The 19,179-nt window shown below is 40.7% G+C and overlaps 1 protein-coding gene across 1 annotated transcript in view; it reads left to right on the plus strand.

Annotated features, from left to right (window-relative positions):
* Positions 1 to 19,179, plus strand: part of poln (polymerase (DNA directed) nu) — a 68,097-nt gene that overhangs the window by 35,724 nt on the left and 13,194 nt on the right. The window contains exons 14-17 of the mRNA XM_072688050.1: positions 2,464 to 2,521; positions 4,303 to 4,380; positions 13,377 to 13,488; positions 15,458 to 15,540. Coding sequence (XP_072544151.1) covers positions 2,464 to 2,521; positions 4,303 to 4,380; positions 13,377 to 13,488; positions 15,458 to 15,540 — 331 coding nt within the window. The remainder of the gene's footprint in view (positions 1 to 2,463; positions 2,522 to 4,302; positions 4,381 to 13,376; positions 13,489 to 15,457; positions 15,541 to 19,179) is intronic.

Raw genomic sequence — 19,179 nt, forward strand, 5'->3', positions numbered from 1 at the left:
ATTGGATGAAATGAAACATGCAGGTGAAGAGTTAGTATTGGTACTGAATTCAGCTTTCTTTTATTGTGATGAGCAGTGTGTGTGTGTGTGGGAGTGTGTTTGGGCGAGGAGAGAATTTGACCGGCTATGTGTATCTGCGTTTGTGTTCAAAGTGTGTGCAGTGCTGTCCTGTTTGTGTTAAGCTGGATTAGAAAGAGAACAGAGCAAAGCGCCGAATCCAGCCTGATCCAGCTGTGATCAATTCTGGATCCTTACACACACACACACACACACACACACACACACACAGCACTGACAGTGCTCTCTCCCTCTCCTCCCTGTCCCCCCGCTCCCTGTCCCCTCGCTCTCTGTCTTAGAGAAGGTGTTGTGTTGCTGTAGATCGATGCAGATACTCATATAGAAGCGGAGAATCACTGCTGCAGCTATTAGCCGCACTTCCTCTCATAGGCACTGGTGGCATTTATCACACTCTGACAGCGGAGCCTCTACTAACACTGAACTGAGACCAGCTCAAACACCTCATCCTCTGGCACAGTCATAACGGCCGTGCTGCAGTGTGTTACAGTACTCCCACTCCTGGGCTTGGTTTCAGTCTGCTGTACTCGTAAGCTATCTGTGCTTTTACTAACACTGCCAGAAGAACTGTTCACACCTTTAAGGAAAGCAACAGTTTGGACTATTGGAATTAAGCCAACAGAAATGTGAATTTTGGCTTGCTAAATCTGCCAAGGATATCTGAGTGTTCACCTTACAAATATTTGAGCATCTTGCATGAAAATGTTGAAATCCTCATGTCTCATGAATTGGCTCCCCCTACAGGTGGGGAGTGTATTTTTTTTCTCTGCTACTGCTGCTGTAAACTCATGATAAACATTTACTTTACAAACTAACACAGAACCAACATTGAGAGTGAAAGAAGCACATGGACTGATGCGGTAGAGTAGAATTACAGGATTTTACACGGATTTGACTGTGTTACGCAGTTCTAGCAAGAAGTCTCGTGCACATCTCTAAAGTTATATAGAGCCATAGAAGTGATCTGGACCAGAGTGGCAATGACTGAGACTGTTCTCCCGGTTACTGTCAGTGGAGCATCAGGATGATTCTGATGGGAAGAGAGTTTCTTTTATCCTACAAAAAAACTGTGTATTATCCTATGTTACCCCACCTTTTTGCATTTAATATAGGAAAAGCACACAGTGCCTACTACATAGGTGTAAAGTTTTACCAGAGTTTGAGAGAGGAACTGAGAAAGGTGCTGTTTTTTTGTTTGTTTTTTATCCTCATCATGCTTTGCAGCTGTTATATTAAAACTGTTAAGCTTCTCAAAGAGCATCCTGTGTGATCGAACACCTGTCGCAATTATTTCCACCGATGCTTAAATCTGTTCAGGACATCTGAGTGTTTACCTTACCTTTAAAGTATATGATCAGCATGCATGAAAATGTTGGAACTGCAGGTGGGGGAAGTGTAATGCACTTTTACACCACTGGAGTAAACTCAGCCTACACGTTCATTGTCCTTGTTGTGAGAATCATCCCTGAAAGTAAAGAAAGCTCATGGACTGATGCGGTTGAGTAAAATGACAGGATTTTGCACAGATATGACAGTGTTACGCTGATCACAAGAGGTCTCATGCAGCTCCACCAAAATATACATATACAAATATGACTCTGATTAGCCACAAGCGTTTTCCTGCCCACTTCACCTAAGTTCTATAGGGGTAGAAGGGTAAATGACAGAGATGCTGTTCAGGTCAGTGGAGCATTGCATCTATCATCTGTCATCTAGATGGGAATGCAAGTTTATTACATGCCATTTGTTACATTGTTTAATAAGGGAATTCTATAGATAGTGGAAAGAGTGTTCGAGTGAGTGAGTGAATGAGTGAAAGGTCAGCCTTGTAGTGGTCTATCACATCTCTCCCAGCATGCTGGTTTGAAGCTATGATGAAGTGCTAGGATCAGTACAGAGGTGACCTTCCCACAGGCTCTCACACTACTACTCACAAACACAACCTCACATATACCCACAGGTTTCTCATGCCCTGTTTTGCACAACTAGACTGGACTCGCTGGCTTCTTCCTGCAGATGAACTAGGCTGGTTTTAGCATTTTAAACAAGCCCAAGTGTTGATCAGTAATGAGCTGTCAGACAGCAGAAAAACATGTTACGAAACATTCCTCATATGGCGTGCTTTGACCTTTTTCTCAGAATTGCTCTGCAGCCGCATTATTCCTTTATTCATTCACGCTCCAGTCATTTTTAGCCCCCCTGTGTGCGTGCTACGTTTTGGAGATTTAAAAGCTTTGTTGAGTTCCCTAGTTTGCTAAACCAGGGCTAAATTAGAACCCTTCTTACTGTGTCTCTCCAGTCCAAGGCTTGCTGAGCAGAGCTGGGTCACTCATTGTGTCTCAAACAAGAGGAATGAATGAATACATTTCTTTCTCTCTTTTTTTCCAGAACTTTCAGGCACTTCCCAAGCAGCCAATACAGATCACCAAGAAGCAGTGTGTTCAAGGTAAAGGATGCAGGAGCTTTTAAGATAATGTCATACCCAATAATGTGTTTGTGTGTGTGTGGTAAAATGATCAGCTATGCAGAACTACGCACTTCCAATCATGTGCTTTTAAAGTTGAAACTGAAAATGGCCAAGAACCTTAAACAGACTTCTGTAGACACTTCTGTAGACACGTAGGTGTCCTCAGTATGCTCGTAATCATGATCTCACACTCATTACATGGTGACATGTTAATTGTGTTGTATAGTTACACTTTTGTATGGACTCACATACAACACACACAAAAACACTTCTCCATTTTGCACACTGCTTTTCTGGTTTGCTCTGATGTGCTCTTTCTACATGAAAAAAACATTAAACATAAAACAAACACCTGTCAAACCAACATCTGCACAGAGCCAGCAGGTAGATAGTGAGTCGGTGTGAAGTTGAGGGCAGTCCTGTACAGGGATCTCTTGTCTAAAGTCTCCACTCATACCCCAGTACAACAGAACACAGAAGATCAGAGCCAACTTATCTCTGCCCCCAGACCTCCATTTAGTCAGCTCCTCCCTCCTTCTTTTTTTTCCCCTCATCCTTGATAATGACCTCAGGCCTCTTTTGCCCCTTCTCTTTCTCTCCTGTTCACTCTGTACTTCTCCTTGCCCTTCGTGTTGGCCCTGTGTTTTACAGCAGTCCTAGATAATTTTCTCAGAGGCATTGATGTGTTGGAACAGTGTGTTAGATTCCATCTCTCCACACACACACACACCTCTGCATCTCCTCATGCAGTCCCTTCACTTCCTATCTTTCTCCCTCACTGAGTTTGCTTTGTTCCCTTTCCACTCTTTGTTGTGGTCCAAAAAAAACCTTCTTGTTTTTGTGGAGTCTAAGCTTGTAGTAATGAATCTTGTGAGTCTGTTATTAATGAATTATAGACTCTGTTTGACCAAACAATGCCCAAAGTGTGGCACATAGAACAATGTTCGATTTGATTTTAATATATCACCCCATTTATTACTACAAAAATCCTTAAAATTAGAGACAGATGATTAGAACATGGTTAGAGAGGATTTTGGAGGAGCCTGTTTTATCTAAGACTTTTAGTTTGCTCTTGATTTAATGAAGTAAGTGGTTTCACCATGGCAAGATCCAAAGAGCTTCTTTAGAAAAATCCAAAAGATCCAAAGAGTTCTTTAGAAAAATCCAAAAGATTCAAAGAGTTCTTTAGAAAAATCCAAAAGATCCAAAGAGTTCTTTAGAAAAACATTTGTAGATGAAGGTGAGTCTGGGAAGGGGTTTAAAAGGATCTCAGAACAATAAGAGAACAGCTGTTCCACTGCCCACAAGCTAATGAACAAGTGAATCTACTGTCAACATGGCCAGGTCAGGCCAGGAGCAGATCCGAAGATGAGTAAGGATGTTTCAAACAATCCTAAGATGCCATCCTGGGATCTATAGGTTGCTGTTGCTGCAGTTGATGTTAAAGGATTTACTTTCAGAAAGAGACTGTACATGTTATATTTTCATGAGAGGAATGCAAGGAGGAAACCCTTGCTATAAAAAAAACATCAGGCAAGACTAGAGTTTGCCAGAGAATACTTCTGGACTTCTGGAACAATGAGCTTTGGACAGAAAAAATCCTTGCCCTGTTGTTTTTTTCCCTGCATAGGGTGTCCTATGTCATTTTTCACATGACCATACCTACATAGCTTGCACAGCAGCTTCATAGCAGTTGTTGAATAATTCATTGCAGCACTCTAGATTTACAGTAAGACTTGTCTGTGATTGACAATCTGCAGGAAAGGAGGAGGAGCTTGTGACTGTACATCCACGCACCATGTTCATACCCCAAGATGGCTGGACTTTCCTCTCTGCAGGTGGGGATTTTTGGCTTATGTTGGCTGGCTTTCTGCTTAACTAGGTCTACTGCTATTGTGTATACCTCCTCTGCTACCACTAGCTAAGAGCCTCTTGTCCCTTAAAAAGTAAAAACTCCTTGTGTAGAAGACTGTATGAGGACTGGGACACCGTGGGTCCTTATATTGGGTGCTTGTCCAATATTGAGGACAGAGAAGCAGTTGGGGTGGCTAACTACCATCTCCTCACTGTTCCTAATCATAAGTGTGCATATGTGTTTGTGTGTGAGAGAGAGAGAGTCACTGCTGGTGCTGTCACAAGTGGTCTAATAATGCTTGGTGTGTGTGTGTTAGAGAAAGTGGTGTGAGGGTGTTTCTGTATCAAGATTGCAGTTACACTGAGGCGTGTCTGGGTTTCTGGTGAACTGGACAGTCCATGGGGAAAATAGTAGGGCTAAAGCAACTGGTCACGAAAGTCTGGTCTAGATAAAACACGCAGTTTACTCAAAAACATAATTATTCTATAGTGCTGTTCGGATTAAAATGCTAGAACGTAGATTTCTGGATATTTACAGGAATGTAGCATTGTGGGAATTGTGGGCAGGTATGACGATATCTTTTGGATATGCATGTCTGTGAGTGCTAGTAAATAAACATTTATTTATTTATTTTTAGATTACTAAATCTTCCACAGACCTCCACTAAATCACCACAGATCCAGAGATATGGCATTACTTGTTTAAGTACAGTAGAGGTTATACATTAAAGTGCAGAAACTGAGCCAACATAATCAAATATTATTTACAGTATATTACAGAATAATATGAGCATATTTACAGTTGTGCAAGAATGTTTTATGCTTCACAATTTTAAAGTGCACTGCGGGCTCCGAGTGGCTCAGCAGTGTAGTGGCCTGTGGGTTGTGAATTCAGTTCGCGAACCATTCCACTTTACCATCAGTAGCCAGAGTAAGAAAGAGCGCAATGGGTGTGCTCTCTCCGGGTGGGTAGATGGCGCTCTCTCCCCTCATCACTCTAAAAGAAATGTTGGTCAGCACAGACGTCTGTTAGCTAGTGCGGTTGAGCTAGAGACCTGGCACTTTGCTCTTAGTGTTTAAGCTGCCCGGCAGTTCAAAAAGAGGCGGTGACTGGCTTCACATATATTGGGGGAGATGTGTGAAGTCCTTAACCTTCTAATGTCTAAATCGTTGCTATTGCTAGGGAAAGTTATGAAGGGTAGGTATATTGCCAGTACCACATTGGACGAAAAAGGGGATAAATTCAACAAACTAATAGAAAAATACAATGTTTTGAAAAGTGTGGTTAATTAGTGTAATGCAGATGTATTGCAGTTGGCCAGAGCTCCAGGGGTTCTGACAATATCCACAATATACCCAGAAAATATTGTGTAAAGATGCATCATAAAATATTGTCATTATGCTCACCTCTCCTAGCGAGCCTCTTGATCCTGCTGATGTCCCCAGTCTCTCCCCAATTTAGTCATTTCCAATTCCTACCTACAAGCTAGGACTCATTATGACATGATCACACCAGCTCTGGGAGACTGAAGGCTGCCATGTGCCTCCTCTGAGACACATGGTGATAGCCAACTGTTTGTTTTCAAGGTGCTGTTAACACGTCATTGAACAATGAAGTACACTTGGAGAAGCATGCTTAGTCAGTCATTTCATATGATCTGCACCACCATTTTAACACATTGCAGTACACTACAGGGAAGGGTAATTTCCTGCACCATATCACGTAAACAGCACTTTCAATATTGTTGCTCAAGTAGTCAGCAAAAAGTGAATTAAAACTGCAAAATGAACCGTGCTTCAGTAAGTCCATTAATTAGTCCATCGTCAATAGATTAGCTCTTTAAAAACGCCAGAACCTCCGGAAGTCCCAGGCTTCTTTTCTTCACTCTTATAAAATTTAATAAAATCTCAGCCAGTTTGCATTGTTTAAAGTAATTACATGTAATTACAGAACAGCAAAACTGGGAGGAGTGCGCTATGTCTGTTACATCAGCTAGGAGACACCCACACTGACTAGCAATGGACTGACCTACTAGTCTTTCTTTACTATTATACTTTTTTTACTATTATAACTAACTATGTTACATCAGCTAGGAGACACCCACACTGACTAGCAATGGACTGACCTACTAGTCAGTAGGAGAGGGCCAGTTGTGCTCTTCCAGCCATGGATGGCTGTGGCCTCACTGGGGATCAAACATGTGATCTGCTGATGATTGGGTCAACACTTGGACATCTCAGGAGCTCTTACATGGCTATAGTGTAAGAGAAGATGGGCTATGACTGCTGTGTAGAACTGGATCTTCATCAGGGCAGGTTGAATTTCTTCAGCTGCCTCAGGAAGCTCGAGTCCAGAGAAACTGAAGCCCAAGACCGAAGGTTTTTTTTGTTTATATAGCACCATTATCAAACCCAGGGTTACTATGCAATTATTAAGCAGAAACAATGAACGAAATGCAGATAATAAAACAAATAAGACACACCCTTGGTTCCTGTAGCTGGTGGTGAGAAAAATCACTTGACCTGCAGATAGTTCAAACGTTGTGGCCTGCTAACTAAGCTAATGCTAACCTGATTCTCTCTCCTAATTCAGAGCAGGTTAACATGTAATGAATACTTGATTTAAAACTGTGCAATGTTCTCTTTGTCATCCTGAAAGTAATACTCCATATAGCAATAGCATATAACACATACCGAGACCAGAAGGAACAATGGTAAAATTAGTCACCATCAATAGATTAGCTCTTTAAAATCCTGGCTTCCTTTCTTTACTATTATAACTAACTAAAATCTTGGCCAGTTTGCAATGTTTAAAGTAATTACAGAACAATAGATCTTAGCATATAATAAGCCTGTGAAATTATGATTCATAATTATCATTTCTGTCCTCAGCTGGGCCGACTGACCCACACACTTTTACACCTGTACCAGAACTGAGTCAGAGACAGGGCTGAGGAAAAAGAGGATGAGAGCAGGAGATAAAAAGAGAGTGTGTCAGAGGGGTCACTCAAGAGGTTGTGTTCTTTGATGTTAAGTGGTTTCAAGGACACCCATATGGAGTATGTCCACTCCAATGGGCGTGTGTGTTTGTTCCAGTCTTATTTATGGTGTGTGTGTGTGTGTGTGTGAGAGAGAGAGAGAGAGAGAGAGGGAGAGAGAGAGATAGTGAAAGTTCCTGTCCCTTAGTGGCCTTGTCACATTGCATTGGGTGATGTGTTCTGCTGTTACCAGTAGGAGGAGGAGGAGGGGGGGGTGTACAAGGCTAAAATGAGGACAGAGCCATTCCTGGTTACCTACGTGGCTTTCCTCTCTTTTCTTCTCCTTTCTCCTGAAAGTCCTCAAATTACCCCACGATTCTCTGCTTTGTCTTCACCTGTCAACATGATGGTCTACAGGCTGCTGATGGTGCTTTTGCTGAACCTTGTACAAAAAACACTGCAAATCCCACGGTTCCTTGCAGTATTTCTTGTTCAAAAGCTTCTCAAGACTGCCTGAACAAAGACATTTTCCTGGAAGCACTTCATAAAGCCCCAGAGCCCTGAAGAGCCCTGAGCTCTGTCCTATAATCAGAGAGTACCGGAATAATCGTGCCCTTGTCAGCGTGAGTTAGAGACAGAGTACTGACCCAGAATCAGCTGCCAAGCAATTCTTTCTGGAAGTTAATACCATTCACAGACACTTAGCCAGGGTCATAGCAGAAACACTCTCAAACTCTCACACTTGGAGGATTCAGCTGTTACATTACTGCCATAATACTGATCGCACACTTCAGTGCTGTCATCAGATAAATACACAAGCCGGCAGATGTAGTAGTGAGTTGAGGCCATGCAAAGTCTCATTGACCGGTATAGTGCTTTTTCAGGAGTCCAATCCCCTCACTTATTCACATCTAATGCAGTACTTTTGGTTCTATGTTTAAATAAGCTAAAACCAGTTTGACAAAAAACACTTAAGTCATGTACCATTCAGTAGTTATGCCCATATTTGGCACTCTGGGTATAAGCTATATTTTCAGTGACAGAAATGAATGGGGTTTGCAAAAAATCTTTAGATTATCTGAAACCAGTTACCAGCAGAAGCTGGTGTTCAGCTGGCTTTTTCAGCAGTGAAGTAATGTAGGTTACAATGCTGTTATCTCCCCTTCATCTAACCTACAACTTGTCCTGGACTCAGGCTACACTGCTCAATATGACCAGATTAAAAGAATGCTTTTAATACTTTTAATACTTCCATGGTCGTCCTTGAAGAACAATGACAAACCACAAAGTGATACGACCACTGTAGCCTGCCTTACTTTGGAGTAGATTTTCTGCGGATAGCATTAGCTTGCAGGTAGCAAGATGGTGCTCCATCCAATGCATTTAGGATGAGGTGGTGTGGTGATCATTCAACATCCTGACCTCACTAACTTTCTTGTCACTGAATGCAATTAGATCCCTACAGCAGAGCTTCTTTATCTAGTAGAAAGCCTTCTCTGGACAGTAGAGACAGTTACTCCAACAAAAGCAGGATTTATATATATATATATATATATATATATATACATATATATATATACATATATATATATTCCCTGATTTCAGAAGAAACAGTAAATAAGCCAGGTGTCCCAATACTTTTGTCCATATAGTGTGTATGTGTATATAGTGTAAATACAAGTTTCCTAAGATTGTGTGTGTGTGTAACTTGAAAAGCAAAAAGGAGAAACGTGAGGAAGAACTAGCCCAGTGATATCCGAGCTCATTTGACCCTCCACCAGGAAATACTGACTCAATACTGCATCTATCTTTAGAGCCCCTTTTGATTATGAATCAATAAGGAGCTAATTCTGACTGGCATAAATACCAGCCTGAAATAGATCTGCACCTGAGTGTGCTATTGTCTGAATGACCCAGAAAATCCACTTCTACAGTGGCTTTTTAATGGAGATTGCATTATAGCCTGTAATGACACCTTGTTAAACAGCGTATATCGTATTGATAGTAATAATGATGCTGTCATTTCTTTTTTGTTGTTGTTGTTGTTGTTGTTGTTGTTGTTCTCCAGAATGGCAGATGTACAGAATTGTGCAAAAGTCTGCACCTTAGCAGCTAATTAAACCCATTTATCAGAATAAACACAAATGAACAAAAAGATGAAGATGTTTTTTGTTATCCAAAGAGTAATTATACCAGTTTTACACTCTGAACGAATCTCTTAGTGTCAGTCTGCATGGTTCCCTATTTATTGGCTGCCAGCTGTGGCTTAAACTAAGGTTTCAATGAATTTGAAATAAGTAACAAGTCTTCCAAAAAGAACTATAAATGATTATAGTCCTAACAACAAGTGACGCAGGTGAGAAGCAATGCCTAAACAACAAAGTTCTCTAAACAAACTAACAGCGCCAGAGAGCCATTATTGTTTCAAATTGTGGATAAGTTCTACCTCAGCATGAACACAGTGGTGAAGGCAGGTCGATTTCATCAGAACTGAATTCAAATGAAAATGATTTTCTTTGTGGATGTAATCTTTTTGTTGCAAATGTGATGCATAGCCAGACATCAGCTTCTGGCAGCGTTCCATAAGGAATTTTAGCAGTGGCCTCCAGTGTACTAATATACTTGGGTTTTTGTGCTGCAACCTCTGATCAAGAGACCCAAAAAGTTCCAGCATTAGAGCAGATAGAGATTGGCTTGAAACAGGTGTACTTGAGCAGGATAGAAACCAACCTGTGCAGGAGTCTAGCCCTGCAAGACTGGAGTTCTCTATCCAGGCATTAAGGGGTTCTTCATTCTTGTTTTTGTGTATCAGCCAGTGTAATTTGGCTTCTTCAGCAAATAGTAAAGGTCTGTATCCGGCTGTGTGGCTGTAACTGCTGTGTTTCTGTTCACATCTGCAGCTGTTTTCTTTACTGAACAAATCTGCATCGACTTCCATCGATCTGTCCAGTCACCTGGTCTCAGCCAATTGCATCTTACAGAACAGCTTTTTCTTTCTCTCGCACTCATAAATAGTTGTCTTGCACTGCACAACATGACCAGATTAAAAGAGTGCTTTGAATACTTTTAATACTTTTAATACTTCCATGGTCGTCCTTGAAGAACAATGACAAACCACAAAGTGATACAACCACTGTAGCGCGCCTTACTTTGGTGTAGCTTACTGGTATCTAATGGATGTTAGCAAATACAACCTCAGATGAACAACTCATGACAAATTACACCGGTTATTATTATTTAAAAAAAACTAGGCCATAGTCCAGAAGCAGTGTGTAAAGGATTAGGTACACCCTTACTGTTTCTGTAGAAATTAAGAGGGTATGTAGCACCCAGGTGCTGCTAATCAAATGCCCTGAATTAACTAATCATCAAGTGTGACCAGCACTATAAAGGCAGCAGTTTTGGCAGTTTGCTGGTCTGGAGCGTTTAGGTGTGTGTTAGCACAATGCTAGCACAATGGTCTTAGAGAAGCAGTTGTTGCTGTCCGTCTGAAGCAATCTGGAGTCCATGATTTTACAGTGAGAGATTATTTACAAGTAGGAAAACATTGGACGCCTCAGCAAGTTCACCCCATGTTCAGATCCGGCAATCCTCAGAGGAATTTCGAAAAACCCAAGAGCTGCACCTCAGACTCTACAAGCTTCACTTAGCATGTTAAATGTTCAGGTTCATGACAGTAATATTGTTAAAACGAATGAAACAAGTATGGCTTGTTTGAAAGGGTTGCCAGGAAATGCCTCTTCTGTCTAAACAGAACATGTCAACACATGTTTGCAAAATTATGTCTGAACAAACTCTAAGACTTCTGGAACAAGAACAAAGACAAGAACAAAGTGGTGATGCTTGGCCACATCACCACATTTAGCAAAAAACAAACACAGCATATCAACACAAACACCTCATACCAACTGTCAAGCATGATGGTAGAGAGGTGATGATTTGGGCTTGTTTTGCAGCAGCGGGACCTGGGCACCCTTTTTTCAGCCATTCTTTTGTAGATTTGCTGCTGTGCTTGGAATCATTGTCATGTTGCATGACCCAAATTCAGCCTAGCTTTGCATACAGACGAGTTTGTAGTTGACTGCCACAAACTCCTCTGTATACCTAAGTATTGTAGCATCAAATGTGAGGCCATCTATCCCACAGCTAGAGCTTGGCTGACTTTGGGTCATGCAACAGGACAACGATTCCAAGCACAGCATCAAATTGAAAAGCTGTGGCGGGACCTTAAGAGAGCTGTGCATAAACAAATGTCTTCAAACTTCAATGATCCATCTATTTGACTGTCTGCCTGTCTATCTGTCTTTCACTCTCTCTAATGCTTTCTTTCTTTCTTTCCCCACTCTGTTTTCATCTGCCTCCTGTGTCTCCCTCCCTCCCCTTAAACACACACTTAAAAACGGAACAATAAAAGACCATCTTCCTCTTGAGGAGACCTGGGATATTTGAGGGATACGGTAAAAGGATGTGTGTGTTAGGGTGAGTCAGCGCTCTGTTTCCCGCAGCAGGCAGCAATACACACATACACGCACACACACACACACACACACACACACACACACACTCACTCAGTTGGTGTTGCAGTGTGAGCTCATCCTCTCTCACATTCTCTTTTATCTGACAGAGAGACTGCTGGGAGGATTACTGTTCATGCTGACTGAGAGGGGGGCACCGCCAACACACACTCAGACACACACACTGATTTTTACCTACACACTTTCTCCTCATCCTCATTTTCTCTCTAATCTCATTTCCCTCTTTTGCTAAATGCCGTTCTTCTTCTCGCTCACCCTCTTACATTTCCTCACTTTTTTCATTGAAAGCTCTTCAAATACTGTAGCAGCTTATTATGTATCTGCTGTTGTCTGGTAAAAATGATGTGTGTGTGTGTGTTTGCATATTTGTTCAGAAACCTGAACAAAACAGGTATACAAGAATATCCTGACAATGCATAGAATTCTGTACATTGATGAGCCAAAACATTACTACTACCTCACAAATATGCTTCTAAAGTTGTGAGCTGGAGCCACCGTGGATTGGACTTGCTGTTCTAGTGCATCTCACATCTCCCAACACTGCACACATACACTGCTGTCAAAGTGATGCAAAAGAAAACCGAACTAATCAGACCAGACAAGCTTCTTTCATAGCTCCAGCGTAGGGGCTTTAATGGTGCATATGGGTGATAAGCCTTGGGCGCCCAACACCCTATTGCCGGTTTGCGACTCACCGCTGCTGACCACAAGATGCTCTGAAGTGGTCACCTGACCATTTAGATCTGGCCTTGTCAGAGTGGCTCATATCCTCAACATCACTGATCCAGCGCAGCATCTTTAAGTTGAAGTCTGGTTCAGTTTAATTTCTACTCAAGCCAATTAGACCAGGTTAAAGTGCACATTCCAGATGTACATATAAAACCGTGGTTTCACCATGTTTAAATTCAGGGCACCATAATGTTTAGGACATAGCAATGATGGATACATTAAAGCAATCTTTAGTACTTAGTTGCATATATCTTGCGTGTAATAACTGCTAGAAGTCTGCAATTCAGGTGCTGAGTATCTTTTCTTTGGCAGTGCTTTGCCAAGCCTCTTATGAAGCCATCTTCAAATCAGATCATCAGGTCAAAATTATTTGTAAAGCGTTTTACAGGAATACAGTAATAGGGCAAGAGAACTTGAGCTTGTTCAGCATTTGCTTGTTTTGAGGCCTTGTTTCCACTCCAAAAGTGTTTGAAAGCTTAGAATGTGTATTATTATCATAATTGTTGTTATTATCATTATTTTTATTGTTTACATAATAATAATGGACATTGAAGTAATCACACACACACACACACACACACACACATATATATATATATATATATATATATATATATATATACACACACATATGACACCCAAAGCATGGATGTATACCCACGTATTCTGATGTACTCAATCTGTGTGTGTGTGTGTGTGTGTGTGTGTGTGTGTGTGTGTGTGTGTGTGTGTGTGTAGATTTCTGTCAAGTGGAGCTGCGTCTTTTGGCTCATCTGTCGTCTGACCCCGAGCTGCTGAGAATCTTCCAGAATCCTGAAGCAGACGTCTTCACCATGCTGGCCTCTCAGTGGTGGGCACACACTTGCACGTTCAAACACACACTCCTACAACACACTCAGATGCAAATAGAGAAGCTTGCATGCACAGATGTGCACAAAGAAGTGAGTTGCAAACTCATGAGCCACACCTTGTGCCTGCATACCTTAGCTACTTGCTATTGAATATCACATACACCAGTCATATATGACAGGGTAGAGGTGAGCTGATAAATTACACAGCAACAGATGAGCCACAGTCAAAGTCTATAAACCTACAAAGTGAATTTGTGTGGTAGGTGTTTCTAATAAAATGACCTATACTTGTTCCACACACATGCAGATGCCTGCACACAAACACGAATATTAACTCATATATTAACATATTAACACACATAAATAAACCAACTCGGTCAGACACAAAAGAGGTCAGTGCATGCACACTCATACACCCAGTCACCCGTGAGTGTGTTCTGGGCATGCTCTGTAATGAGGGCGGAGCAGCACTTTGTGCCCAGATCTCAGCATCCCTTCAAAAACGCTGTCACTGCTGTTGCCATGGTGACCCTCCGGAGGCTACGCCAGTGTTTTGCTTTGTTTTGCCTCGCGGCTGCGACAGGCCCGTGCTACGCGCTAAAGACTATCGAGATGCATTTATAAGCATGCGTATGTGTGAGATTGGAATAGAGTGGAATTTACATTATGTGCCATTAAGGCAGTCTGTGATCTGTATGAGGATATAAATGAGACCAGGTTAGCATGTGTTATTTTCTGTTTTGCACATTTAGCCTTTATTACTGCTCTTCCTTTGTGCTGCAGTACAGGCTGTGAATGTGTTGCTGCTGGAGAAGTAAATTCATACACTTTGTCCAACAGGTGGCGCTGACAGTGCCTTTATAAACTGTAACACAGAGATAACTGTGACTCTGTACTGACTTGGGACTCTGCTTCTTTGGCTTCATGACTTTGTAGAAAGTCAGGTACAAAATACCACCTTAAAAATGTTTTTGACATTTTGTATTCATTTTTTTATTTTTATCATTTTAAATGTTTCAGTAAATAATATTTTGTCTAGTTTATTTGAGGTGGTTTTGAGGTTCTTTTTATTATTATTATTATTATTATTACTATTATTATTTACCTAGGTGTCATCTAGTCCCCATGTGTGTAGCCTGAAATGTGTTACTGAAAAGTTTTATTACATAACTAAGTATTTTAGGTAGTCTTTTTTCCTTCTCTTTTAAAGTTGCCATTTTGGAGATAGAAAAATTTTGCAGTGACAGTGACGATACATATAATGCATATGGGTTATTATATGGCTCCACATTTCCGCATTGTATAAAACCAAACATGTGCGCCATGGTTTACTGTCTGGTAGAGAGATATGTCCGTAGAAAGCGAACTGAGAAGAGGCCATAGTGTCAGAGAGCACCAGCCCGTATGTCAGCTTGAGGGCGCATAAAAGGAGGCGACTGGAGAGAAAGATTGGGGGGGGGGAGAGTCAGAGAAAGACAGAGAAATACAAGCTGATATGTGTGATGCTCATATTCCAAGCGTTCTGTGGCGTCCCTGCAGTTACAATAACTGCCAGTGACAGCCCTGTCCACATGATGTGAGACATGATTGCTGACATGGTGTGTTTTCCTCTCTGTTCTAATCTGTCAGTGAGTCCATCAGTATTGCTCTATGTGAGTAAAAAGGTCTGTGTGTGTGTTTGTGTGTGTGTTTGTGTGTGTTTGTGTGTGTGTGTTTGTGTGTGTTTGTGTGTGTGTTGGTCACCCCTGTGCTGAATGTGATGTAATGCAGTGTGAATGTTGGCCTGTTGGTGTTGTGCTAGAGGTGCACTGATCCAGCGCAGCATCTTTAAGTTGAAGTCTGGTTCAGTGTTGCTATACAGACACTGTGCCCCCCAGTCCATCACTGCTGTCTAGGACGTCCTTATATAACTCTGTGCCTGTCTGACTGTCTGCCTGTGTGTCTGCCTGTCTATCTCTCCCTCTCTAGGAAGGGTGTGAGTAAGGACAGTGTGGGTCCAGAGGACAGAGAGCATGCCAAACGCATCGTCTACTCTGTAGTCTATGGAGCCGGTAAGAACTACAATACCCATACCCACACTCACAGACTCAGATGTTGAAATTGAAAGGAGATTTATTTATGGCAATTTAAGGTCAGATCAGTTATAACAGTCAGAGGTGAGTATGTTCGCACCAGGTCTCTCTGGGGTCAATGTATGACCTAGTTTAACAGGAAAGGGCCGTTTGGCGTCCTTGCAAAACAGTGCTACAGCAAAACAAAGTGGTCTGCTTAGCAAAACAGCTACTGTACACTTCCAAAAAAACTCTTAAAAGTCTTAAAAGTGTGAAATCCTGAATTTCAGAAAGTTTCTTTTAAGTCCAGAGACTGAAGACTTTAGTTTCCCTGCGTAAAATCCCAGAAGCCAAGTCCAGCTTAACATTCAATAGAGCAGCAGAGACTGCATATATGTGCACTACATTTAAATATTTGGGATCACATGTAATATTATAATTTGTGATTCTAATTTAGAGTAATTTACACAATATGCCAGTGTCCAAATGTTTGTGGACAGTCCTTCTAATGAATGTACACACAGCTTGTCTAGTCCCTGTAAAGAAGTCTTTTATCCACATTTCATCAATGTCATGCAAAAACGTTTAACTCCAAAATGACAACTTTACAGGAAAAGACAAAAACCTAACCTAAAATATTTGATTCCAAGGCATCTTGGAGCATTTCCATTATTTGGTCCATTCATCATGAAATTATACAGTGTAAAAAAATATATATATATTACTACTATTACTACTAGTAGTAGTAATAGTAGTAATACTTTTATTAGTAGTAGTATACTTTTTGTGTATATGTGTATATATATATATATATATATATATATATATATATATTTTGTAACAATAAAAAGTGGAATTAGATTATAAATAATATACAATAATTGTCTATATATTCAGATGTATATTGCCACTGTGCAGTGAAAAACATGCATTTCAAATGGTAACTTTACAGGAAAAGGCAAAAATGTTGTCTACTTTAAATAGATGATAATGTAAAATAAGAGTTTCTCAGGGTAATTTCTATAGGTCTGGGTTCAAGCAATGGATAAATGTGTTTTTATTTATTGGCCAGCAGTGACATACAGTACACTGTACACAGTGTATTTTGGAATGATCACTGATAAATGGCAAAAAATGACCAGGAGTGGCTGGGCTTTTCTTCTCCCAGCACAGTCCCACAGGCTCTCAGTGGTGTTTGAATGGTGAAAATGTTTTCCATTACATCATCTAAACTTCCTTACTCCTCCACCCACTCCATCACTTGATGAGCAGTGTGACATGGCATGATATGAAGATAAACTGCTGGAGGCAAATAGAGAATGTGAGACGCTGTGACCAAAAAAGTCCCGTATTTGTGTTTGAGGGCATAGCAGTTTTTTAAAATTGGAATTCTAGAGTGATTTTGAGGCACTACAGTTTCCTACAGTCCACTGATGAATGAAAGTGGACCAAAATGTGCTGCGATTATACTCTCTGCGCTCATTACTGAGCATAGGACTTAATGATAACTGAGTTGAGACAATTTAACCGAGAATTGTCAGATTCTCACCTCTCTGGAGAAACAGCAGCTGCAGCTCTGCTGCTAAAAACAAAGACCCTAGTGTGTTTACTGCTTATCATCATCCAGCACAAACACTAACTGCAGGTTAATGCGGCAATGGACCAAGAATTAAATAGGTAGCCTAGTCCGTTTCTTACTTTGTTTCCCCTCTTTTCCATTCTCCCATCTCCTTTTTCTCTCTCAATTTTCTCTTTTTATCTCTTTGGATAAAACCGAGCGCTAGTCAAAAGGTCGGGAAGAAAATGCTTTAGAAACCCAATACTGCATGTCATAAACCCAACACTACATGTGCTGGCCTGTTGCACTGGCTGACAGTAAAAAAAAAATCTGATGTTGTGGAGGATACCACTGCATTGTGTTTGGAATGGCAAAATCGATTGTACAGTTTTAGCAAATCGTTTTCTATACTGTATGTTACAAAACATAGGTACTTTGACTTGTAGCAGTAGTGGAACATTTTGCTAGAATATATATACAGTATATGTACAATTAAAAAAAAAAAAAAAAAAAAAAAAAAAAAAACATTGCTTGGCTGAAAAGATCCATTCAGCCAAGCAATGAACCACTTAAGCTTTCAGAGGGTGCTTTGAGTTGTCATGGTTCTATGTGGATCCAATGGGGCTTATTCACAACTACTACTGCTGTTTACTAAACTAAATAGTTAACCCCTACGTAGCGCAGCAGTAATGAAGCTGCAGGGTTCCAGTTTGGGCAGTCAAAAAGAAAAAGGGTAGGAGGGGACGGAGGGATGAGGGATGAAAGCCAAATTGTCATGACATTAAAGAGGACCAGGGAGTGAGGAGTGAGAGCTTCCATACAGTCGTGCAGAGATCCTTAGATAACCATGGTAACAGAATACTAAAGGGGGCTTGTCTTGCATATATAAATAACATACTTATAGATTTGGGGAGGGAGGGGTAGCACACATACACGCCAATCAGTCACACAATAAAGAAGTGTTTGTATATGATAAAGAAGTGCCTTTGAGGAAGGAGCATGATCTAGGGGAGAAGAATGATCAATTAACTGAAAGGAGAAGTGTGTGACTTTACTCAGGAAAAAAACAGTGCCAGTGTCTCACTCACGGATAATCTTGGGTCAGCCTTTGCCTTTTGCATACTGCTGCTAAATACATATAGTGCCTGATAGTGGAGCTGTTCACCTTCGTAAGATGAGATAAATATTAATGATAGTATTTCATAGTTCAGACAAGATTAACCCTTTAACACTGAGGCAAATAAACATAGTTCTGCATTTTTATAACATCAGTTATACATCTGTTATCAGTATAACAGCAGTAAAACAGTGAAAGGACAGTATAACATCAGTTAAAGGACAGTGAAACAGTGAAAGGACAGTATAACATCAGTTAAAGGACAGTATAACATCAGTTAAAAACAGTATAATATCAGTTAAAGGACAGTATAACATCAGTGAAAGGACAGTGTAACAGCAGTTAAAAGACTGTATAACAGCAGTAAAATAGTGAAAGGACAGCATAACATCAGTAAAAGGACAGTAAAATAGCAGTGAAACAGTGAAAGGACAGTATAACAGCAATTAAAACAGTGAACGGACAGTAAAAATAGCAGTGAAACAGTTGTATCTAAGTAGGGTATAGTTACTGCTGTGGTAAGTTAGCATTTCTGACAGAGACAGTCACATTGCAGAAAGGTGCCGAGATGTGTTGCTTTTTCCGTTTTTTCCTCGTATGTTGTTTGAACATAAGTAAGGGAAAAAAATGAAATGCCAACATTATGGTTGACCAGGTAGACATTAATGAATATGATCCACTAACACTCCCACCCATTCCATCCTAAGCCCTTCTGCACTTCTACTCCCTCTAGCTCCACACTGCTTTGTATGTACTTTTTGCTCAACTTATCAGGAAAGAGCTGTGAACAGTTCTGCAGTTTAGAAACACGTCATGAATCAGGCTTTCTTAACAAAGTACAAATTTAGGAAAGTTCTTAGGAAGATACTGGTGAATGAGGCCCATGGTCTTTACCACAGAGAGCTTGAAAAACTTGTAGACTTATAAAACAACTATACCCGTTAAACGTTTAATTTGCAATTCC

Source organism: Salminus brasiliensis, chromosome 9 (genome assembly GCF_030463535.1).
Source record: "Salminus brasiliensis chromosome 9, fSalBra1.hap2, whole genome shotgun sequence".
Lineage (NCBI taxonomy): Eukaryota > Metazoa > Chordata > Actinopteri > Characiformes > Bryconidae > Salminus > Salminus brasiliensis.